Source organism: Halichoeres trimaculatus, unplaced genomic scaffold, assembly GCF_033239565.1.
Source record: "Halichoeres trimaculatus isolate MK-OKI-2021-1 unplaced genomic scaffold, fHalTri1.1 fHalTri1_scaffold_10, whole genome shotgun sequence".
Lineage (NCBI taxonomy): Eukaryota > Metazoa > Chordata > Actinopteri > Labriformes > Labridae > Halichoeres > Halichoeres trimaculatus.
This window is the reverse complement of record NW_027437187.1, coordinates 17,965,209-17,990,693: the sequence shown is the minus strand read 5'-3', so window position 1 is coordinate 17,990,693 and position 25,485 is coordinate 17,965,209. Positions and strand designations below refer to the sequence as shown.

The following is a 25,485-nucleotide window of genomic DNA, read 5'->3' as shown; positions in this document are numbered from 1 at the left end:
TTCTCAAAATGAAATTTGGATCATATTTTGATTACATCATGCCTCAAAATATGCTCAGGACTTTTCTTTGAATGTTCCCAAAAGGGCTGTTTAAAATCGGTTTCTTTATAGTCCTGTGTTGAAATAATTAGCCAACACAATGTTTTCTTTGGGCTGCTGTCGTGTGCTTTATGGACTGAGAAACTCCTGCTCAGGACGCCTGGCAGCAGTCAATGAATAACAATTGTTAAAACACAATAAAAGCCTTACTCTGTCACTCATCCAGCCTGAGAGCTATATAACCATGGACAAAAGATAAGATTAGGAAGTCTATTTCTCTGACTCTCTGGGGGACAATTTATGTGCCTTTGTAGACATCAAGTAATGCTATATTGCATTCTTTTAAAATACTTTGGCTTAACATTAATGGCATTACATTTTCAGTGATGACACAGACTTCTTTTTCACTTGCAGCTCTTAAGTGCAGTATGCTGTTAATATGTTACCTGAAGCACTAAAACTTGATTAAATTTAAACTATTCTCCACCATCCCCCTCCCTGTGTTGGATTTTCATGCTGCATTAAAAGTTTCACACAACAGCAGAGGGGCAGGAGCTGCAGCAGCAGATCAGACATTCGCGTGGCTGGTTAATGGGTAACCTGTTTGACTAGTGCTGGAAGGAAAGACAGAGATAACCTGATTTGTTGAGTGTGTCCAGACTCTCGCTTTGAAGGCTTCAAGTCAACCTCAAAGAAGTAGCACAGACAAAAGCTGACTGATCAAAGGCTTTGTGCACAGCCTACGCACATCCAAAGACGCTACACTTGAGCTCACAATAATGAGTCCAGCTGATGACCAGCTGACCAGCATGGACATATGTGCTACACTGAACAAGAGGAAGAGGGACTTTGTACTTGACAGTGTGAAAAAAGCGGAAACATGAAACTAGGTTGAGTCAGTCAACCAAGGTGTTATGGTTCAGTGCACTCTCTCTGCTTGTCCCATTGTTAGGCCAAACAACAAATTTCATGTTAAGAACATACATGTTGGTAATCTGGTTGCCAAACAGTGCTAATTTTGGGCCGTTATTGCCTGTTGTCTCTGAGAATTATCTTGTCAAATTTTCTGTACTGTCAAGTTAACCATAAGTGTTTTTTAATTTCTCTTTCTGCTTAAAAAACGATCATACCATACCCATATGCGATCACTATAGAATATTATACACAATTGATAACTAAAAAAGCACTCAGAGAGCGCAGACCTCCGCAAAGCATACTGTGAATGTCCTGCAACAGTTTAGTCCTACTTTAATGTTATACTCCCTTTCAGCAGACTGTTTGCTACAATTTGCTGTTCGTTGCAGATCTGTACAATAATTTGTAACCTGACAGTTTTGAAAATTGAAATGATCTAGTACACATTTTTCATTGCTGATCTTAGTGTCAAGAATATTGCCAGGATCTGGATCCTACTTTTGCATCTGTCAGAAATTATGACCTTGTCTTGTTTTGTTCTGCAAATTTATTCGCAGACCATTTATTGTGGAGTTATATACACATATGGTGAAACCAGCCCTATCTCACAATGATAAAGAATCCTTTAAAAAGGTCCTAGATCCAGACGGTGATCCGTATCGCCTCCAAAATTTAATCAGTCTTTCCTTATCCCATTTTGAACATTTCCTTAAAATTTCATCATGATCTATTGGTAACTTTTTGAGTTATGCTTTTCACAGACAAACAGATAGACAGACAAACTCTCCCAAAGACATAACCTCCTTGGCGGAGGTAGCTATAATTTGATAGATTTTTATGTAAAATAAAACTCTTGCAAATCTGAGAAGGAAGCCGACTAAAGAAGGAATAAGAAGTTAGATGGGCGACTGGAACAGAGGACCAACTTGTTGAATGTGGCAACAACAAAAGTATTCATACAACATGTCATGTGAAATGTGTCACAACAGAAACTGCTATCACACTGAATGTTCCAGGTAACTGAGTGGCCAAACAGCATTTAGCTTGGGAATTATCTTACTCACCTGGTTGTTTACTGTAAAGTCTTGTTTAAACATGCTCAACATTTTGTAGTTCTTAGAGTCAAGACTCTGGAAAATGGAATCTGTTAAGATTTGAACCATCTCTTTAGCTCAGGAACAACTGAGCAATTCAGGAAGTCCAGTCTGAAAAATATATCCAAGAGAAATAGCATTCATGCTACAACACAACCCCCCAGGGATTTGTGCTCCCACATATTTGATTGATCAACAAAGAGACCCTACTGAATGATTTTCAATTGTGTTTTTATGCAAAAGGTTAGCAATGACTAGTCTTATTGACATGAATGAAGGGGGTGTGATTTTCAAACAGGGCTTAAGATTTTCTGAAAGGAGCCCCAGTCTTTCCTTACTGCTGCCAAAATCTGATACGCCTTGAAAGTAAGTAAGCTATGGAGTAATGCATTTTTTTAGCAATCAGCTGCAAGGGTTAAAACACACAGCCAACCTTATGACCAATGGTCAGCCATCAACGCTCACCTGAACAGCCAACTGTCCATTACGTGTGTCACGGCCCTCAGAGCCCTTGAGAGCAAGCTTTTCTTGCCATGCTGGATTAGACACATTTGGCTGGGAAAGGATGGGCTGAACTCTGGGAAAATCTTAACATACAAGTGTTAAAGCGTGGGAAAATGCAATCCCATGTTACCACAGCATTCACCCTCAATTTCATGGCGGTGCTTTAAAGTGTCACAAAGTGAGGTGAAGCTTTCTTGAAAGTTGAAGGTCTGTCATTTAGGACTCAGAGAAGAATAAGGCTGAAGGAAAGAAGGCATGTTTTGTGATAAGCTATAACTCATCAGTGCAGTTATACTTTTTGTGAGCAGTTTTCTTATGAGGTGTGTTGAAGGAACATTAGTAAGAGAGAAATTCAAAAGAAGAAGAACATACTTCTCTAAACTTTCATCATAATAAATTACAGCAATCTTTTGCTTTTTGCCTTTACTGTAAGAGATCAATTCTCTCCACAACTTCCTCAAATGCTTGTGTTTCCAGACTTTTGTGACGTCAAAGGCCGGCCGACTGTCTGGGTGTGTTTATTTGTGTGACAAGGTTGATATCTGTGTACATGATAGTCTGTCACAGCAAATCTTGTGATACAGCAGCTACACACAGGAGTGCACATGTAGATACAGGCATGACTCAGCCACCTTTTAAAAGCGTTGTAGCAGATCTGCTCCATCTGAGCTGCATGTGGTTTCACTTTATGGCTGCGTGCATCAAACACAAAACAGTGAAGTGGATGAGAGGATTTACGTCGAGGTGTGTGTGGTAAATCTCAAGCGGTGAGTGTTTGTGAATGTGCAACTTTGTGTGTGTGTGTGTGTGTGTGTGTGTGTGTGTTCTTCAGAAAAGGTGACCACTAATGACAGCTACAGCAGAGTGACCCTGTGGTCTGTGACTGAAAAAACACACACAAGGAAAAGAGCATATGCACATGTGTGTGTGTATCCATATTCACTGATAGGTCAGCCTTTATGCGTGCGTGTCTGTGTGTATCATGATGACCACCACCCCCTCATTACCTCCATCATGGCTGGAAACAATCAGAAACTCTGCTCCGGTTGTAGCCCAGAGTCAGGCGCTGCAAACCTGCAGACCTAGCATTAGCAAAGCCTCGATCACCACAGGCTGACTGACCTCAGATTGGATCCAGCTTTCCTAACCATGGGCAGCATGTTCACTTAAACCCAAATCAAAATAGTCTTTTATTTTTCCCATTTCAACCAAACATGCCTAGACATGCAATTCATTGATTTCCCTACATTGTAAACAGATGACCTTTCAGTTTAGGCATTTTATAGGTGGAAAATAAGAGGAACCACTATTAACAGACTAGTAATCTGATTTCAGGTTTTTCTTCTTTGCATGGGCATTGTATGTGCACTAACACTAAAACAAACTGAGTCTTACTTTTTATTGCTTCACTGTGTTTAAGAATTGCTTCTGATTTCTCAAAACCCCCATTTTTTAAACAAAAAGTGACGCCAGGGAAACCTGATCAGTCACGTCATATCAAATCAATTCACGGAAAGGAGTCCAGTAAATTCTCTGCCTGTTGCCACCATGTCAAAAACACCAGTTCCCATCTCAATGAGCCACTGGAACCAAACCATCTTTGGTTGGGGAAAGTGGAGCAAAATACATCTATTCTCAAATGCCACAAAGTAACTAAACCAGGGGTCTGCAACCTTTAGTACTGAAGGGGCCATTTTGCCTCATCTCACCTGGATCAAAGTCATTCCAGAGCCACAAAATAGACTTTACCTTCACAATAAAGACAATACGGTGCACAAATTTCATTCACACAGTTAAATATATTGAATACTTATCTAAACAAGAGGGTATTTGAATTTATGATTTGCTTGCTAATTTATTGCCTCTTATCAAGCATGTATAGTAAGCCAGCACATTGGCAGTTATATGAATTGATTCACACTGAATAAAAATCTATATCTTCTTCCAGATTTGCCTGTTTGTAAATTCAGTTATCTTACCAGAGCTGTAAAACCTGAGATTAGCTACAGGTGCAAGGGAAGTTGTTGGGCTGTTGATGATGTAGGAAGTGAAGTAGAGCGGCACCAGGCTTTATTGCATGATGTGATGCATATTTAGTTCAACAAAATTTAAAATAATTATTTCATTCAGTGTCAGTGTTGTTAATCACATATAACTTTGTACCCCTGTAAGAAACATAATATTCTTTATTTCAGGAACATTATTTTAAAGCTACAAGGAGCCACTGCAAAGGAGTCAAAGAGCCACAGGTTGCAGTGACCCCTGATCTAAACCATGTGGGGGAAGTGATAAAAGCTACTTTGTCAGAAGTTGCGAGATTTGCTCCGTTTCTGTTTTAATTTGTGTCAATCGCTGAATCGTGAAAATAAGAACTGAAAGGGACTGAAAAGTCGTGACAGATACTCCTGCAGTAGTTCCTTTGACCCTGTTTAATGTAAGAGTTGATGGAAATGCTCAGATTTATGTAATTGATAAAAAATGAGCAGGCTCATTTTTTAACTTAAACACAAGATGAAATGTTCTGTTGCCATTAATGATAGGATGGCTGAGGAGAGACAGGAAAAATTAGGAAAAGAGAGGTCAAAGACACACGTCATGGGTTCTTTTACAATGTCACTGTCTGGTTAAATTTACAGATAAATTATGGTTCTCTGTTCATCCTTAACTCTTTATTAGATCTAAGGATATGGAGACCATAATTATAAAAAATATCTATTTCAAATTTGGAAAGCAAGTTGTCAACATAATACCAGCTAGGGCTGAACGATGTTAGAAAATAATCTGATTGTGATGTTTTTTTGACCAATATTGCAATTGTAATTTAGCATGCAATTTTATTCATTCTATTTTATCTTTTTTATTTTATTCATTTTATTTATTCATTTATTTTTTTATTTTATTTTATTTTATTTATTTTATTTTATTTTATTTATTTTGCATTATTTACTAAAACAATTAATGAAATCATTCTATATCATTCTATTGCATGAAGGCCAGGCCTACATGTTATAATGAAATGAAATAGACAGAAGGTTTGTGTACATGAAGTTTTTTTAAAATTGTATTTTTATAAATTGCAAACTCTGTGATTTGAAAATTGCTCTCTGTTACATTGCAATAGTGGTTTAAATTTAATTAATTGTTCAGCCCCAATACTGGCTCATCATAGATGTGGTATGTATTACAAAATAGGGGTGGGAAAAATATTGATGAAATGATGCATCGAAACATTTCCTCTCCCAATTTAATATCTATTCAGCAAATCTTCTGAATTGATTCATCTCCTGGCAAGTGAGGGGGGATGTGCGTGTTGTTAATGTTGTATGGAAAAAGGCCACCAGAGACCAAACAACAAAAAATGTCAGCCAAAGCAGCAGCAGCATAAAGCCAGGTCCTTTGGCTTTAAAGTATGACGTTTGGGTTGTTTTATTGCTCCAAAACGTGAGGTGACATACCACATATGTTCACATGGGACACGAAAATCGATAATCAAAGCATTTAAATCAAGATCAAATCTAATCGAATAGAATCAAATCGAATCATGAGGTTCTTGGCTATACCCAGCCCTATTACAAATGATTTAATTCTGCTTTAGCAACATCTTTTTTATGCCCCAACCTTTAGGAATTTGAGTTGTATCTAATTGGCTGACTCACTTTGTTTCAAAATTAATTGTAAAATGCTGTAAGCTGTACAGTCAGTGATTTTCCTAAAATACAGAAAATACATACAATGAGTCTATTTCCAAGTGGTTTGCAAGTCCTTTTTTGTTGCAAAGACATTGCCATAATACCTCATTTATATATTCAATGCACTTCAATTCCTTTTTCATAGAGTTGTTTACCCTTTTGTTTTGAACCACTAAGACAAATTATGAAACTGAGAACTAAATTCTACACCAGATAGAAAAAAAGAAACTATGAGTCACAGACACAGCTGCCTTAGCTGAGTGACATGATTTTTAATTGGCAGGTGTGAGCCGTGCGAGGTGTGGAAGTGTCAAACAAAAGACAATGTACTTTGTACACTTGTACTACAGCACATTCCTGTCCAACAGCTGAGGGGAACGACTCATTGCTGAATCTTTGAGGTAAACAAAGAAGCATGTGACAAAGAGCATCACACGCATGGACATAGATTAAGTATTTGTTCTGTGCAGTACGCATTGAATTATGTTCTGGGTCAAAACTGACAAAAGAAATGTGTAATCATTTGATTGGTCACAAACACAAACCAACAGTCACAGGGCAAGAGACAGTGAGAGCAGTCCAGGCTGTTATTCTAGTGCAGGCTGGCCGGGTTGACCGTGTAATCTCCAGGGTGGAGTCCATTTCGGTTTGGAGGCAATTCACTGTTTTTGGCCTGCTTTTTTCTGATTTAACTAAAGAGAGGAAAAAGAGTGTAAGAGAAAGAAGAATGAGAAAGAGAAAGAGGACAGCAACTGGGGGTTGTTTTTCTTCTTCCCCAGCACATTGTTGATGAGTTGTAATGCAGTGTAATACAAGTGGTGGTTAACCTCAGCGGCCAGAAGACAAGAGAGTGAACTGGGGGCTAAAGACAAAAGAAGTTAAAGCACAAGAAGGAATGGAAAAGAGAGAGAAATAAAAAGGCAAAAAGTGAGAGAAAGGAATGCAACAAAAGAGGAGACACATATAGAGAAGAGCCTGAGGGGGTTAGAGGGTGGGGCTACAGAAACATGTTGAAAACAAAGTTGTGTGGTTGTGTGGCCACGCCTGCTGTGCATCTTATTCAAAGCCATAACAAAATCAAGTCAGGAGGATGGAGGAGTGGTAATGCACAGTGTCAATCTTAAAACTTGCAACAGATGCTATTTGTCATTGTTGAGATGAAGAGATAAGACAAGAAAGACTGTCACAGAGGTATTTGTTAGATACCTGCAGTGACTTCACTCTTTGAGTGAGGATTTAAAGGAGCAGTACTCTTAATTATTCTGTAGTTATTTTACTCTTAACAGGCTGCACAGCCAGGCATTTGCTTAAATGTTGAATAAGATTATGCATTGCTATCTGTAACACTTAACATTTGTACACCACTGTGCAATAAAACTGTATGTTCAATATACTGCATGAAAAGTGAGTATTTGGCTAGTGAGATGAACTAAATCCTCATCTGAGAGGTAAGTATGCTTTTATGTTTTCCATAAATAGTTCAAAGTGCAAGTTTGTTATTTTAAAGTGCAAAAGAAGCTCATGATAAAATATATGTGCTAACTAGGACACAATGTTTATCCCTCCCTTCCCTCTTTTCTAGAAAAAGTCTTTGGTTGAAACATGATATTTCTGCTAGTTTTTAAAAAATTACAAGTTTCTTCAAACAGCTTAATATTTTTTTTATTTGTAAACTTTAAGATAAAGCTGCCATGTTGGCCAATTAGAGTAACTGTGGTGCTAAAATGATCTTTATTAGGAGATTCTTGCTTAAGATTAATAACTTTTGTACGTATGTAAACACATGCTATTGGACAGAAACTTACTGCAAGTGACAAAAAATGGATACATACTTTAAAAAAAATCCAGAAACTCAAAATCAACAAAGAAGAAGAAGAAAAAAAAACTATTTGCAGATTAAAAAAAAAACCCTCTGCAAACTGAGAAAAAGAGGGTGCAAAGACTGAGAAAGTTGTATTATTGACCACATATAGTTAGGAACTGACCCTAGCCAGCCTTTACCACTGGAGTGGAGTGTCTGCGAGGGTTGGGCCATACTGACTTCTACAGAATAATACAACTCTTTAATACACAGTTAGCCACACAGGTATCTTTAGCTAAATTGGTCAACAGCCATAAAGAGTGTATGTTCATTCTGGAGCCCATTTAACACTACAGACACTGCAAATGTAGCCTTATACCCTACTGCTGCACATTGCTATCTTTATAAACCAATTTTAAATAAAGTTTATCCAGACAAAAACAGTTCACTTTACTGCAACAAACTCTTTCACCAAGTGTTAGGCTTGGGGTGATATTGATGTCAATCTGCACTATTTTTCTATTGCATGTGTCAAGTATATTCAGTATTTGCATATTATTTACGTATTAGCACAAAGTTGTTGAAAATGCAACTACAACACATAAACAGAATCTCTAGGATGCACATATATCTGAAGCAGTGCTGAAAAATAATTTACTGGCAAACAACTTAATCCATCCTGTGGTCATTCTATTACATGTTTTAACTATTAAAACAGCAAAAATGCCAATTAAAAGGGTGGTCCACTGAAGATTTGGAGCAAAGATTGTTATTTTTGGTCAGACAAAAGAAGGGACATTATTCAACAGATGAATCTATAATTAAATAATCCTTACTTGAACGCCTACTGATTAAATACATAAATCAGAACCTAATTACTTCGGACTAAAACCTAGTTGCGTGAGAGTTAAGAAGATATTGTTTGATATTTTGGCAGCCATCTGCCACAGAGTAGTGTCATAGTAGTGACAGCACAGTGGGAACGGCTGGTGAGACAGACGACAGACAGACACACAGGGAGGGGTCACCACAGCACGCACACACACAGCACCTGCATTCCCACAGTAGTCCGAGTCAACAGTCATGACCCCCCCCTTCCCCCTTATCAGAAAAGGGAGGGAGAGGCTGAGTGCATTTAGGAAGGGGGGAGTGAAGGAAACCCTTGGACAGTCAGAGAGAGAAGGGAGTGATTTAAGCTTGTCGTCCCGGAATGAGGGATGTTCAACGAGCCAGGAGTGAAGGTGGGAGTAGAGTTCAGGAGGGGGAGTGAGTGATGGAAGAGGGGAGGCGGGGTTAGAAGGAAAAAGGGAGGAGAGCGATCCAGCTGAGGCAGCAGATCTGCACAGAGGCTCAGAGCCAATGTCAAGGTGCTGAGTGAGCTGCAACGGGAACTCCAAACACACACTGAGGGCTTTACTCCAGATCTGAAGTCAAAAATAGAAACACGCACAAACACACAACTTTCCTGCAAAACCTAGTAGTGACCACACGCAAATGCAAAGACACTCCACAAACACCCTCTACTGCATGCACAGCCTCCTGCCTGCTGAGAAAAAACTGACAGGACAAGATACAGGGTTACACAAACAGCCAGAACGCGCTCCATTGTGCTCTAATTACCAGGCCTGCTGAGATGACCTTTGACCCCTGGACACAGAGTCTTTTGCCAGGGATGGACACTGGTGGGGATGAGGCTCCCGGCAGACACTGACCTCTGGATGTTCACTTTTTATCAACAGCTGGCAGGGCACTTGATATGCGTGCGTGTGTGTGTGTGTGTGTGTGTGTGTGTGTGTGTGTGTGTGTGTGTGTGTGTGTGTGTGTGTGTGTGTGTGTGTGTGTGTAAGCCTACTAGAATAACTATTACTGACACAGCTACTGCCAGTCAGTTTTATTTGTTTCACTTTGTATAATTGCTGGACACAGGTCTCCTTTTCTATTTGTCTTATTTTGCTTTTCTTTAAATATCTTTCTCTTTGACTCACGCTCTGCTTGCTTATGAAAACAAAAGAGTACAGACCAGACTTGTTCATAGTTTCCTTATATGACAATTGCATGATTTTTCACTGTAAAAATTAATTGGTTGGTGTCGGAAGCTGTCTTGGTATCAAAAAGTGTTAACAGTGGTATTATGTGTAAAAACTGCAGCAATAAAGTGATCTAACCAGGGTAACGACACTTAAATAATCTACAGGGAGTCCAATTAAATTACAAAAGTCACTCAGATGTCAAATTTTCATTTTAATGTTTTTGGGTTGGTTGGCCAATACAAGTTATTGATAAAACTGCCAGAGGCACTCTTAAAGTTGAGACCCTCCTGCTAGTTATCACCAGAGTTGCAAGTTAGTTAAAACACATTTTTAATATTTTTCTCCTTTCTCACTTTACTGGAGCAATGCATAACCAGCACAGGCCTGTAGATGACCTGTAAGAACAAGTAAAGGCTGGTGGGGCTAGCTCTGCTGACGGTAGCAACACTCACTGAACCAGTGTGACTTTATGATGATTTTGTGTGCTGTTCTCAATAAACTGTGCTTCTTGTGAACTGTCAGGGTGTCTTTCTATACTTCAGACTAGTTGGTTAGCATGAATGTAACTTTTTGCTTAAGCGGCTTGGAAATTCGCCTCTTCAGAACATCTCTACATTTGCCCATGAGAAAACAAAAGTAAGCACAATATGCTCTTATCACTAACTATGGTCTTTCTAAAGAGTCCTCCTTGTGTGTGAACATCCCAGTCAGTCTGCCCTTGTGTATAGTTTTTGTCTCTGTCTGAGGTTCACTGCAACCCTTTATCTGTTCTCCTTATCAGGCAGACTTCAGCTCAGACCCTCCCAGCCTTCCTCCTCAGCAGTAAGTCACAGAGGCCCAGAAGTTTCTGGACCTGCATGTGTCTCTCGCTCTGCCTCTGTCTCCTTGTCTGTCTTTTTGTGTCTGTCTAAATTAAGGAACCACTGGACTGAGACTGGACAGATGTGTCAGACTGGTGTCCAATATGTGTCATATTATGTCAGACTTTTTTCTTCTTAAACGTCTGACTTTTTCCTTCACAAAGGAAACTTTCTAAATTTCTGGGTCCCACTGAAAGAGTCTAGCCACCAACATTCCTATTTTCAATACTGAAATTTTAACATGATGCTGATGTGACCATAGACTGTATATAGAGTGGACAGCGTGGCTCCGCCATTTATCATTGTTCGGTTTTGAAGCCAAAATACCCCCGTCACAGGCGCAGCCATTGAGCAGTTGTGCAGCCAGATTCTGCGCAGTCGAGACGATGAGGGATTCTGGGAAAATCTGAGTGGAGCTGGGGGAGAAAAATAATATTTTTTTTTCTTTCAAGAGTCTAATCACTTCTTGACTTAACCTCCTGGTATATTTTACAATCCCCGAAAAAAATGCACGAGAACGGCAGCTGTCAATCATCGTTAAACGTTACGTATAGCCTCGTTTTTAACGTCATATAACAAATGAAAACGAAACTTTTCAGAAAAAAGAGGACTTGAATACAAGACAGCAAAATTATATCTTTAAATCACTACATCAATCGGACGTGAGAAACATTTCTACAAGGAGTATTGATTTTTTAAAGTTTGACCACAGCCCTTCTAGAATGGCTGGAAAGCCGGATTTTTTAACATGTACTGCAGCTAGCCACCAGGGGGAGCAGTTTTTGTGGAGACCTCACTTCAAGGCGAGCAAGGGGACGTCCATTTTGTTTTAGTATCTCAAAGTGTCTGTTCTTTTTTTTTTGATTACATACTTTGCTGTCATAGTTGCATTTCTGACACTGCAAGTTGTTGCGCTAAAGATGTATTTCATGTCGTAAAAAGAGTTGATACATGCAGGGCGGTATTATCATCTTAAAAAATGTAACAAGGGACCGTCAGTATAGCATCTTTTGAGAAAACAAAGGGGCCGCATATGTCTCACGTAAATCCAATCATTGTCTGTGATAAAAGCTGTCTGATTAAATAATAAATTCTCATCACTATGGTTTCAAGAGAGCTTTCACTTGCAACATTGCAGTTGGGCTCGGGCCCTAATAAAAGATCTATCCATGTATCTTCAGCTGAGGCAATCAGAAGTTTAGGCACATAGGTGATCTGTCGGGGGTGTAAGGATGTGGCTGGTTAACACTTTAAACAGTGCAAATAAATTAAACTCAACTTCTCTGAAAGTCAAAATATTTAGGTATCATTCATTTGCAGACCATTATTAGGGCCCATAAAACAACTTCCTGATTCTATCCATTGTACAGAGTATATGCGAGTATGAGAAGCCTGTATCCTGTGTGGACTACATAGTTAATTACACACAATTGAAAGGTGTGTCCCTTTAATTGTTCTTCAGGGAAACACAGGCCCCTGAGGTATAGAAAAACACCCTCCATTATGCCCCCCATAAAGTCATTAGTCATGCAGTGAAGAAAATAACTCACTATGGAGTACAGGCAGGCTTGTTAAGTGTTTTGCAACAACCTGGAGTCATTAAAGCAAAGTGAGGCAGACAGGAGACTGGGCAAGGATTGGAAGGGGCAAGTCAGGCGAACACATCCAGTATGTGTGCACAAATACACACATATCATGGTTTACTACCAGTACTGGTAAGCCTTTTGTTGCCTTAGGGATGTCCCTGGGCACAAAGCACCACAGAGCCAAGGTCTGAAGCACAAGTGGCCCAGTCAATGCTTTGCAGTCTTCAATGCACCGCCTTTAGTAACAGCTCACACGCTGCTGCTAAAGATATCTTTTACCATGTCATAATTTGAAAATGCTCCTGTGTGACATGTTGATGAGAGTACGATTAATAAATGAGCCTCACTTTAATCTTAGTATCAAATGGATTTGCATTTTAAATCACAATCAGAATACCTACAGTAGTCTAATATTGACAGCATGGATCCAACTGATATTGATGCCCTGTTTTTTCTTCAACTGCAGCTTATGATTTATCTATTTCTGTATGGGTGAATCTGAGAAAAAAACGTCAGTGAGGACAACAAACTCAGGTATTACTTGTATTTTTCTTGTTTCATGCAAATTGTCAAGCAAATTTCTTTTTGTCCAATGGCATTTTTTTTAACTTGTTAAAAGCAATTCAGACCTTGTTTTTGTCTTTAAAAACTTGAAGCAAGACATTTTCCTGGACTGATCAGCTGAATGTGTCTCATCAAGTGCAATATTACTTAAAATAAGACAAAAACACTTGATAAGATTTCAGTTTTTGCAATAAGTGTCCTGGTCACAACTCCCTGCAAATGAAGAGCAGTATTAATGTGATAAATATTAGGAACTGCACATAGTTCCAGTTAAGTTTATCTTATCAGCTCAATATGATTTTTGATAGTTAAAGCGCCTGAACTTTGGGCTTGTGTTTTTTTAATGGCACCTCCTATGGCCATTATCTTGTTCTTGAATGGAGACAAAACAAACAAACAAAAAAAATCTAACTCTTCTAACAGTCAAATTGATTTATCATTGGCAATCATTGTCCCAGAAAACAAAAACAGAAACGGTTGGTTCTGCAGTGTATAGATCATAACCGGCACCCACCCACACTGCTGGAATTATATATTAAAAAAAACATATAGAAGTGAAAATCGTAAAGCTAATGGTCTTCCTTCTTCTCATAAAACAACAGTACAAACTGACTTTGATTAATAACCAGTTAAAAACTTCTTGCAGGTGCTTTTAATTAAAGTCAACACTAAAACCCAGTGTTTTAATTCTTATTTTGCTGAATATTTTTAAAGGTATTTTTTTCTAACCATATAAAACATATCCTCTTGTGTGTGATTAATCGGGACTTAATCAGTGCACCAGTGCTGAGTAGTTCAATCACAATTTTTTTTCTTTTAACTTTAGAATTGGTCCTTACTTAAACAGCTGAGTCTTTGCATCCTGAGCATTAAATGTGTTAGAGTTAAGCTTTGGCATGATGGAAAACTGGCCAAACTAGAGGGGTAACTGCAATCAGGAATAAATCATGTAATACTGATAAATGATTAGTTCATTTACCACTACTTTTGTTAACAGACTGGTGGAGTTTTATAGGTACATATTTGTTCGATAGCAGAGACACAACACACAGTCATACACGCAGTAGTCAACCTATACACCTATACCCCATTACATGTTCCCCAGGTACCCACTTGACTTTATAGCAGTGACATTTACACTCCTTGTCTCTGGAGTCACTCACACAGCTTGGCATTATTCACAGCTGGTTCACTGTTCCATGCTGTATAGACTGATTTAATAGCACTCAACAGTGGGGTGGCACCAGGGCTACTTAGCACTGTGCATTAGTGAGACTACAGGTCCCAATAAAACACAGACCCCTGTTTCATGAACTGTACGTTGACCCTTTCATAACCTTCTTAAACAAGCGCACACTTCCCTGCTGATAATGAACTGGTCCAAGCAGGAGTATATTAGTGGTCAGGTCCAGCCTAAAGTAGAGGGGGCCTTTGGCCAAGACAATAAAATAAATGTGCAAAAAATATATCCCAGGGCTCTGCAAAAACTTGGGCAATTAAATTGGAAATGTAGCATGGGTATTTACAGCCAGCCAGCAAGGCCACAGTTGGTGCTAGAGAGACCAGGAGAGAGTTGATGAGAGACAGTGGCAGCGCACGACATGATTTAGATGCTGTGAGTGAGACTGCAGACCTATAATCCTAAAGGCACAGAACTAGACTGAGACATGGAGAAGAAGAAGGGGCAAGCTTGGCAGGGAAAAAAGCTGAGAGTGAGAGCAAAAGAGCGATAGAGAGACAGAGACAGAGAGAGATAGAAAGCAAGTGGGACTGCAAGAGCCAGACATGCAGGCAGACTGTCCGTCTCTGGTTTGTGGGAATGCGGTAAAGACACAGTAGTAGGCAGGGTCCCGGCTCTGAAATTAGAGAGTGGCGCTAAGAGAAAGGAGCCAGAGCCAAAGGCCGTCTGGGAGCTGCCAGGGGCTGCATCCCCAGCACACTGCCGAAACATGATTTAGTGCTGGACTGCACTACAAACAACACGCCGCTCCTGCTGCACTATCTAACTCACAGCGGCGTGCCACTTGTTGCATGCTATCGAGTTCACAGCGCCGTAAAGATACCACTTTAACGGTGGGAAGTGACGACTTGGAGGGAGCAGTTCAGCGTGGTGGAGTGCAGGGTGGTGCAGCAGGTTAAAGGAGAGGCTGCTGGGTCAGCAGAGATTAAAACATGTTCAAATAGTATGTTTAAAACTCATGAAGGAGGTGTTAGTGTAGGTTTACAAGTATTGATAAGCTTTACTTTATCAGAGAGTGATAATTACAGTCAATGAGAAAAGATCACAGCACTGGATGAATATCACCATTATTTTCTGTCCTGTTAAAATAAAATAGCTGTTAATGTAAACATGAACAATTGAACAGCAGCTTTCAAAGTGTATTTAAATGATCCCAGGGGTCCCTGACAAAGTTTCAGGGGGTCCAACTGAATTATTTTAGCTTTAATTCCTTCCATAATTAACATGATGACAGAATGTTTGAAGCTTTTCTACTTAACATCTAAAAGGCCTGATTCCTATTAAACAGAAGTCCAAGGATTAATTTGTGTCTGTATCAGAGTTCTTCTCTATGAGAAAAAAAGAGCTTTTCTACTCTGCAGGACATTGACCTCTGACCCCCTTGTTGTGTGAGAAAGAAAATTTCCTTTTCATGTTTAATCCATGTTTTTTCTCAGTTCCACCTTTGCTAGCAACGCAGTGAACGCGGTGCAGCACAAGCGTTTTTGCTCAGTTGTACATCTTTTATCTAGATACATTCCCTGCAAGTCCAAAGAAGGCCTGTTTAGAAGCTGACTGAGAGATTTAATCAGAAAACAAAAACAGTCGGAGCTGCAAAAGGCCAAGTCCAGACATGCAGTGAGATTCTGTATAAGCTCTGCAGCAAAGGGCAGTAAAAAGTGAACGGCTGCAGCACTGAAGTTGTGTGTCCCAGGCTTTGTGTGTGAGTGTGCGTATGTTTGTGTGTATGCAAGCGCTTCCTTTGCCAAGTTTCCTCTCTTTGTTTAGACCGGCCTGGTCAGTCCGGCTCCCCTGCTGAGCACTCTGCGGCCAAATACACACATATATCAAAACACAGCACAACAACAGACAGGGTGCTCTCGGGGCAGAGGGGTGCTGGGAACATGGGCAAAGGGGAGGAAAGAACGACAGCGATGTGTCCAGTTTGGATCTGAAAGTCTACAGGGCACAAGTTTGATCATTTAAACAATCTGTAATAAAATAACAATTAAATTTGAACTCCAGACAGCAATTTAAAATGTTGTCTGTTACTCTGAAAATGAAGCAAGGCTGTGGTTAAGAGATGTGTTTCATATTGGTATCCCAGAGTTTCTTAAAACAATTGAGCAATTCAAGCAAAACAATACAAAGATAAAAATCACCTTAAAACACACAAAACAGAGCACTAGTGCAAAAACTTCCCAGCACTTTTATTTCTAATCTTAAATTGTCCTTGGTGTTTTAAAAAACACTCTATTCAGCGGACATCATTGTGTTGCGATGAATTAAACCACGTACAGCTAATTCCTCCTTACATTACCAAACAATTCCTGTTGCAGTTCTAAATCCTCTAAATCTTCCTGGTGATCTCAAATGAGCTGAAAAACAAGCCATTCTCTCTGAAACTCAACTGAGCATGTCAGTTGGAATCTCCATGGACATTAAAATGTCGTTTTAATACCAAAGAGAAAAAAATCTCTTAAAAAGCTCTTCTATCTCTGTATGTGGTCTGCAGCATGCTGCAAGGCGTATTACTCTATCTTTGGATTCCACTAAGGAAAAAATATTTTCAAGTATTTGATTTTTCTGTTGTGGTCCTTAGGACAGGACGTTGGACACTGATGTGGGATGAATGCATCCTGGAGCCACAAAATCAAGGAAAAGATTATTTAGGTACTACAATTTTATTGATGCAACACTCCCGCATTGCAAATCATTAAAAGGTCTGAGGTAGGGATGCTCAGTTAGTTGACTCAGTGATTAAACATCATCCTTCTCACATTTAGCACCATAGGTACTTGACTTTATAAATTGCTCCCAGTGGCAAGGTGCGACATGTCGATCAAGAAAATGCTGGTGGTGCTCGTGAGGAGCCAAATTAAATAATAGACTGTGTAAAGTTTGAACCCTTTTCTTACCTTTCAACCTGAATTTCTGTTTAAACAACTAATAAATATGTCACTATGGAACATCTCAAGTCAAAGGCTCAAAATGCTGACTGGCTTTAAGTGAAAGCACCGTTGTGCTTAGTGATAATGAAGCTGTTCCTGTTTGCTCCTACTCCACCAACAGAAGTGTGTGTATGTATATCCTTATATTTTCTACGGTTATCCACTTTTATTTTTGTATATGGCCCAACATATAAATATGTATAATGTCTAAGCTAGTGTTTACCGGGCCCTCATCTCAAAAGCCCCCGCTGGGTCCAGATCGAAGCAGTCTAAACACACACACTCCTGCACACCCACCCACTCCTTACCCCCCTCATAGCCTTGCTTTTAGAGCCGAGGGGCCCTAAATGCCTTACAGATGGACTCCTAACAAACACAACACTCTGTCCCGGCCCTCAAGTATTCCCAGTATTTGGTCTTGCTGTAATTTACAGCATACTTACCTAATTGAGATGCTATTAAAGTCAGGGCCAGCAGTCCTCTGCTAATGCACATGATATAAGCCTGACATACACAGCGCTGTATATTTGACTTAATACAGGCGGGTGAAGTTAACCACAGAGGGAGTGTGATCTATGGCCCATGTAGTGTACTTAGTGCAACACAAATAATGATGTGTTGAGCAGAGACATGTCCGGGCAGGTCTGCAGGGCACATTAGAGGGTATTTTCAGAGACACTGTTGATGGTTTTACACCCTGCAGAGATTAATGCAGACTCTGAATACAGAGGAATACTTCTCTGATGACTCAATTATGATGGAATACAAACTGAGCGTGAAACACGGGTGAAGAACTGCCCCCTTGCTGCCGAATAATGAGAACACACTGTGGTTTTTCTTGATACTGTCTTTAAGAGTGTGTTCACACTGAACTGACAGTTCTTTTTTTAACGATTAGCTATTAACAAAGACTCAAATCAGGATCAAAACAACACTTTAAAAAATTAGACTTACATTCCCGATTAGAGACAATAAAGCTAACTTTTTTTCCAGGATCTATTTATGAATCTAGGCTGCTCAAAAAGACAAGTGAACAGGTTATATAAACTAGATTCCTGTCAGGGTGAGCAGAAATCATTCTACATGGAAACACTTATTATCTTGTTACTGACTAAAGACTTAAGCTATTTGTCATTAACTACCAATTTAAAGGTTATTTAATTTCTAAAAAAAAAAAATATTTAATGTTACAGCCTGAATGGCTTATTTGAAAAGTTGTACAACAGTTACACAAGAGTGACTTCAGAGTTGCTTAAATAGTGAGATCCCTAATCAGTAAAACAGTATTATAAACTCACACAAACACTGCTTTGCCGTGCACGGGATTTTATAGTTTCCTTCCAAACTTTTCAGCATGCAAGATCAAAGGCTGTAGTTCATAGTCTGTTGTTACCAATAGGAACACAACTTTGTATTATGACAACAGTGGAGAAGGCTTCCTGAGTGCAGACGAGGGGCTTTAAGGAGACAGTGGCTAAGCTGGAGTGTTAAAGACAGAAGCTGAAATGAGGCTTTTCAAAGAAATCCATCTTAAAACAGAGTTTTTGTGATTCCTGTAAATCTACAGAAAAAAAAGTCATGAGCCTCATAAATCTCATAATTTCTCAGCTCTCAGGCCAAAGAACCAACAATTTTACCACAGTGTCAAAAGGCAGAGGTGAAATGCGCCCAACAGCTTTCTACAAAGAGATATGACATACGGTCAGGTTGCCCCTTGTCTTGCCACTGTTGTTGAGAATTAGTCATTGTTGTTATTGGGTTTTGACTAATAAAAATCAAGTATGAAGTTGGTAGTTTTCTTTAGAACATGATCACATGATGTTTTTCAACACAGCAGCTTACTTTTAAGTAACTGCCAAAAAATAAGAAATTCTAAGTTTCATTCTGTCAGATTTTTTTAAACCTTGTGAAAAACATTCAACTTGACAACAAAAGATGTCTCTTTCTTCAAAATTAAAGGCTTCTGTTTTCAGTGACTACTTTCAGAATGGAGTGGCTGGTTTGGTCTGGACAACACTTCACAATATAGTTAAAACTTTGGGACAAAACAGGATCAGACTTAAAAAAGCATGTGCTTGTTTTCCAGCTTCACATTCACACCCCATGTTAAAGCATACTGTCGTCTTTTTTGTATTGCTGCGAGGAAAAAATCCTGTCCAATAAAACTTGGAGAGATTTACCACAAGCAGAGAAGCTGACTTCACCCTAAAGCATGCAGCGAGCTCTTTCCTGAAAGGCCAGGCTGAAGCGCAGAGACACACTGGCCACTGTTTGAGCTTGTCGTTTGGGTATTTTTCATTGAGTGTGCCTGACAGAAAGATAACACTCTGTCAGGGAGGGCCATCCATCTTCGTTTCCACGTTGCTCCTGGAGATTTCAATCTTGAGAGTGTGGGGTTAGACACATCGGTGATTAATCAACTCTTTGCTCATGTGTGTGAGTGTGTAGATATCTGTGTCTTTGTCTGCATGTTATAAATCACTGTCTAACCTTGTACAGGACACACAATGAGTGAGCCCCCTTCAGACACACTGAAGATAAATCCGTCTACAAGTGATGCGCCGACAAAAGCTGGACAACTAAATGATTCTGTCTGCTTCAGAGACAGGCATGAAGCTCAGACAGAGGTCTACCTCTGGTGTTTTACAGGAGAGAGGGGAGCAGAAAGCACGATTTGTCAAAAAAAGTTGTTGGATTCCAACCAAAGGCATGGGAACACACTGTTGTGCATACATACAGACTCACACTCGCAGGCACTGAACGCTGAGGAATAATTCCTCAGGGCTGTTGGGAAAGATCCCAGTAAGAGGTGATTCAACTGTGACACCAGAGCTTTTCTGTGTGTGTGTGATTAGGTTTACTATTACGGGTGACACGCAAGATGTGACGCAACCTTGGAAATTATACATTATGAAACACATGCAGTGGTGCGAGATAAACAAAAGTGACAGCACCAGGGATTCTGTTGCAAACAACTCGCTACTGCACAACTGAACTCAAGGGCACTCCATTTTCAAATCACAACAAACTTGATTCATTGTGTATTTTATCTCATAATACATCTCCAGAAAGCTACAAACAACGCGGTGGAGTTTCATTTAGCCTGTGTTGTGTTTGGATAGGGACAATGTTGCTGTTGCATCACAGGTCTCTTGGTGAAATGTTGTTCCAGGGGGGGAGATAATTTTGTCAGATGTCAGTAGCAGACTTTTCAGGAAAGATTTAAAATTAAGTTTCAAACAAAGTTAAGATATGAACCCAAATAGAAAAGATGCACAAGTGAAAGGCTGTGTTAACTGACAATCTTATTGGGTTATACTTCCAGGAACTAAAACCTAACACTTTTGGGTGATCTGAAGTGAAAAGAGATGAAGACAGAGTGTGGTAGAAGGGCTTTTCTTGGAACTCCACCCACATCTCTTTCTATACACTTTCAGTTTATTCACTGATTTCTTTGATAATAGTCCATTGAAAATAAATTGACATTTGGACAAATGTAAGTTCACATTAGCTCACCAATAGTCTAATATTCATCTGCAGTCCTTTTGCTGGAAATTAGTGACTGGCTAAAAACTTTTTTTGCTCCACTATAGCCAGTGTGGACTGTTGCTTTACTGGGGATTCCCTGGTCATGTCACTTGCTAACTAGCTGACAAAATCAGCAGTATATAACTTGACAGTCATTGTATAGCTCATTTGCCCTTTTTGGGCCCTTGCCCATGCCCTCCATCCCCCTCCCACGTAACTCAGACTCTACCCATGAGACTGTTAGTCTGTCTACTTATGCATTACATTAACGCCCGCTGAACTTTAAATTGCACGGCTCCATTTTGCACCTTGTATCCTCTGTTTCTCATTGTTATTATTATTTTTTAGTTTTTCTATGAATTTTCTTTGTCTTTTTCATTTTTTTGTAATGTATTTTTTTGTGTATTCTATGTCTTAACTTTCTCTGTATATTTTACAGATAGTAATTGTGTTTTTTTTCTTGTTAATTGTTGCAACAACACACCAAGTCAAATTCCTTGTATGTGCAAATGTACTTAATAATAAAACTAAATTCTGATTCAGGTTTTTTTCTGTCGCCCTTTGTTCTTTTTAAAACTACAGACCTCTCTTTTTAGTTACGTTTTTCAATTTTTGACGTACCGAATGTTTTTGGTGAGTGACAAATCAGGACTGCAGGCCTTATCAGTACCTGTACTCTTCTGCTACAGAAACATGTTGTTACCGTCCCTGCCGAATGTGAGATAGTATTGTTTTGCTGACATATGGAAAGTCTAACAGATGGTGAGGAGTGTACCTATGATCCCACATTTCTAAGATTTTTTTTTTAATCTGGTTTTGTTTGTCTGACTTAAGAAAAATGACTAATCTCTGCTTCAGCTGAAACCCTTTTCAAAAAGCCTATTTTATTTCTTCTTGTCATAATTGAGACAATTTCTGGGCTGTGGGAACATAGGAAAAAAACATAAAGCTTTAGAAATGTGCGAACATAGGACTGTGGGAACACTGGGCTGTGGAAACATAGGGCTGACCCCAATGCCAGCATATGTTTCACAAAATCATATATCATTTCGGATTGATGACACCCTTTCAAGCAACCAATGTTATTTCATGGTTTCCAGAAGTAGCTTTGAGCCCATGCAGTGATTTCCACTGAAGAGTTATGTCTGTTTTTAATACAGTGCCACCTAAAGGCCTAAAGTTCACAGCCATACACTACTATTTTTTTCTTTTCCCTTTTTGTCCAGAGATTTCTCCAGATTCTTAGAGTCTTTTAAGTCCCTTGTTATTTGTAACTTGACACAGAGGAACATTATTCTGAAAATGCTAAATTATTTGCTCAAGAAGTCTCCCAGAGGGGTGAAGCAGGTTCATTTCTGAAGGGTGTTTTAGCTGAATTTTTTTTAGGGATAGCTGCAAGATTAAGAAATTCAAGTGTTAACACCGTAAAAGAGAACATGTCCAAAATAGTATGAGACCAAAGAAAAAAAACTGCCATCTTCAAACCTCAACACTGCTATTGTGTATAACCAATAGAGCAAATTCAAAGACTGTCCCACCTTGCTGACCACACTGATGCTTGTATGGCTTTTTTAAGATGAATGAAAACACCACAGCTCCTCAAAGTTATGGCAGTTCCAAGTACCACCAGAGATAGGGGATAGTCAACCTTGTGGCTTTATTTTGCTAATTTAGAGCTTTAAGTTTGTGTCCAAAAACAGAGCTCACCCTGTGATGAAACATGAGTGAGGAGGGTAAGGTTTGAGAAAAGCAAGAAGACAATCCTGAGAAGGAGCAGGGAATGTCCCAAGTCTCAGAGGTCGACAGGTTCACCCACCTGCAGCCTGAAGGAGGGAAAGGATCCCCCCTCCCCAAACACACACACTTTCCACCAACAGGTGTGATGGCCCGTCAGACGCATCAAAACACTAAAGTCACACAACCAGAAATGAGACAGGGGAAGAGGGCGGGTGCTAGGGAGAGGAAAATAGTAATTATGAAGGATGGGTGGCACTAGGAGCAGACACTTGTTACAGCATAGTATGGGAATGTAACTCTGCTTAGAAGAACTGTGATTGGTTCCACTTTGTTTAAAAGCCAAGGCAGACGGCATCAATAAGGTAACGCTGATTTGTTCCCCAATTTTCCACCTCTCAGTTTTATTTAGCCTGTGCGTCAATGCAGAGAAGAAGTGAAAGAGGGAAAAGAGAGAAAAAGAGAGTCATAGGTAGAGGAGGGCACTGCTAAATGCAGGTTTGTGTTTCCAATCAGGAGATTGCGATCATGACATGCAGCCGAAGGCAAATGGGCCGTAACTCAATCACAGAGGGAGGTCTTCAGGCTCGGAGGGTACTCTGGTTCAAGATCATTACTCCACAGTACGTCACTAAGAAGTCTGAGAGCAGGATAACATGAGAGAAGCTCAGCTTTGTTGAGAGCACAGAGATGTGGTAAATATTAGAGTGGAGTGAGGGAAATCGTGACCAGGCTGACCCAAACAGAGAAGAAGTGGCTACAGACTACAAAATGCATGACAGGTCTACTATAACACTGGTGTTCAGTTTTTAACACCAGCTGCAGCATGTAAACACACTTCCAAACCATACATACCCACAAAAACTACCAAACATTGTTTTATAGTGATGCCACCAGTCTGACAAACAGGTAACAGATGCAGCCGCACACCAAAACTGACAAACACTTTTCAGATGCTACGATCTGCACATGGAAAGACCGACTCATTCAAACACCAATCCAACTGGTACGACCATCCCCGGAGCGATGATGTCTATCTTGGCACCATGCTGGCATCAGGGCTGGCAGTGTGCTGGCATGAAGTTGTGCTCTTTCCTCCATGACAGATGACACGCCTAGTTACACCCATGGACTTCAAAACACAGCTGTTCCCTTTTGGCTATGCCTCAATGCGTTAACAATTTTCTCTTGAGCTTCCCATATGGAAACATAAACATCCAAAAAGGTGTCACCAACCTACCAGGGATGAGAGGAAAACAGAGGGGCTGGTATGGAAAATCATTAAAAACTGCAGAATCTGAGTCAAAAAGAAAATGTTTATGTGTAATATATTAGAGGATGTTGACAAGGAAATGGGCAAAAGATGCAGGTGTGCGTTTTATGTGGGTACAGGCGCACAGAGCCCAGCCACAACATGCTTCTATCAAAGATTGTACCACATTCACTCATCTGATAAAGGACTCATGAGCAGGCAGGGCCTCACAGATGCACATATGCCACACATACAGACCCATGAAACACACACAGGTCGTTCTGTTTTGAACACTAAGAGTAACCTTATCACTTTATCTCTCTTACTCACAGACATAACACACTCACAAACACGCACACGCTGTGAGCAGCAGGAGTGTGCCTACCTTATCTTCAAGCCTGATCAGTCTCGCACCGATAGTTGGGTATTCTTTGTCCTCTCCTTTGCCTACAGAATAACAGAAAAAGGTTCCAGTTTAAACCTCAGAGATGCAAAAGTGCATTTCGTCACGCTCAGATTCACTACCCCAGCACACATAACATTTGTCTTTTGTAGTTATAGCCTGAAGGCTCAGGGTTTTAGTGACCACACCCTTTACTTCTACATGGCAGATTTACTGTAACGTTAAATATTCAAAACTTTGGGAAATGTTTTTTGCCCTTTGAAGATATGAAAACTCGTTCCTTAATGAAACGACAAATATGAACTGGCTTCTACGACAACTGCTATATTCAGAGATGAGTATAACCCTCATTGTGTTCGTGCATTTGTGTGTGTGTGACTTGGGTGACGCCTAGCTTTGAAGAGAACTTTTTTTAAAGAGCTAAAAGTGTTTACTTGATTCAGTCACTTGAGACAAGACATTTTTTACGGAAAACTTTGGAGTGGGCACATGAGAAAAAGTGGCTGGGGCTGGCAGTGAAATGCAGTCAAAAAAAAGCACACATGCTCTTAGACATCACAAAACCATCTAATTACTAAAGAATAACACAACATTCTATCAAAGTCAAAAGCACATGAGAAATTCCCTTTTACTAGATGAATTAAATTAGCCTTATATTATATAGGTTCTTGTTGGGAATGGGGTGAATACCCCCTGTTTTATGCTTTAATTTGATAGCAGAGGACAGCAGATAGAGTAGGAAACAGGGTGAGAGTGGTGAGTGACATGCAAGAAGGAGGCCACATGCTGGATTCAAACCCGGGCAATCTGCGCGAGGGCAAATCTGATGGAGAACAACCTGGACTTCTAGGCTATCTGTGCTTAGCTTCTCTGTGTTTAGGTGCGCCTAAACCCATATTTAGCCCTGGTGTATGCTGCAAGTATTCTGGCAGTAAAAGTTTGAAAATCAAATGACCAAACTGTCTGTAAACTTATCAGAACACTCAGTTTCAAAAAATAAAATGAGGTCTTCACGAGATTTGCTTAAATGATAAGATCATCACATAAGGATCTCCTAACTGGTTGCACATTGACATGTTTGAGGGTGGGCCTCAAACACCAAGGCCTGCCATTAGCAGGCCAGATGGCTGGCCAATCAGAAGAGAGAGGTTTATAGAGCAAGGTCTTAAAATTCTTTGAGAGACAGCAGCTAAATCAAAGTGCTTCAGACAGGGGATTAAAAAAAGGGCTTTATAAAAGACCAATGTGAGATTAAAAAAAAAATGTTTTTTTAAATCATGTAAAGTTTCTATGGGGGTACCAGAGGGACATTATAT

General features: G+C 39.8%; 1 protein-coding gene across 3 annotated transcripts in view; it reads right to left on the bottom strand.

Annotated features, from left to right (window-relative positions):
* Nucleotides 1-25,485, bottom strand: part of kcnq1.2 (potassium voltage-gated channel, KQT-like subfamily, member 1.2) — a 197,047-nt gene that overhangs the window by 46,149 nt on the left and 125,413 nt on the right. For all 3 annotated transcript variants that reach the window (XM_074678296.1, XM_074678298.1, XM_074678297.1), the window contains one exon: nt 24,152-24,213. In XM_074678296.1, the coding sequence (XP_074534397.1) occupies nt 24,152-24,213 (62 nt within the window). The remainder of the gene's footprint in view (nt 1-24,151; nt 24,214-25,485) is intronic.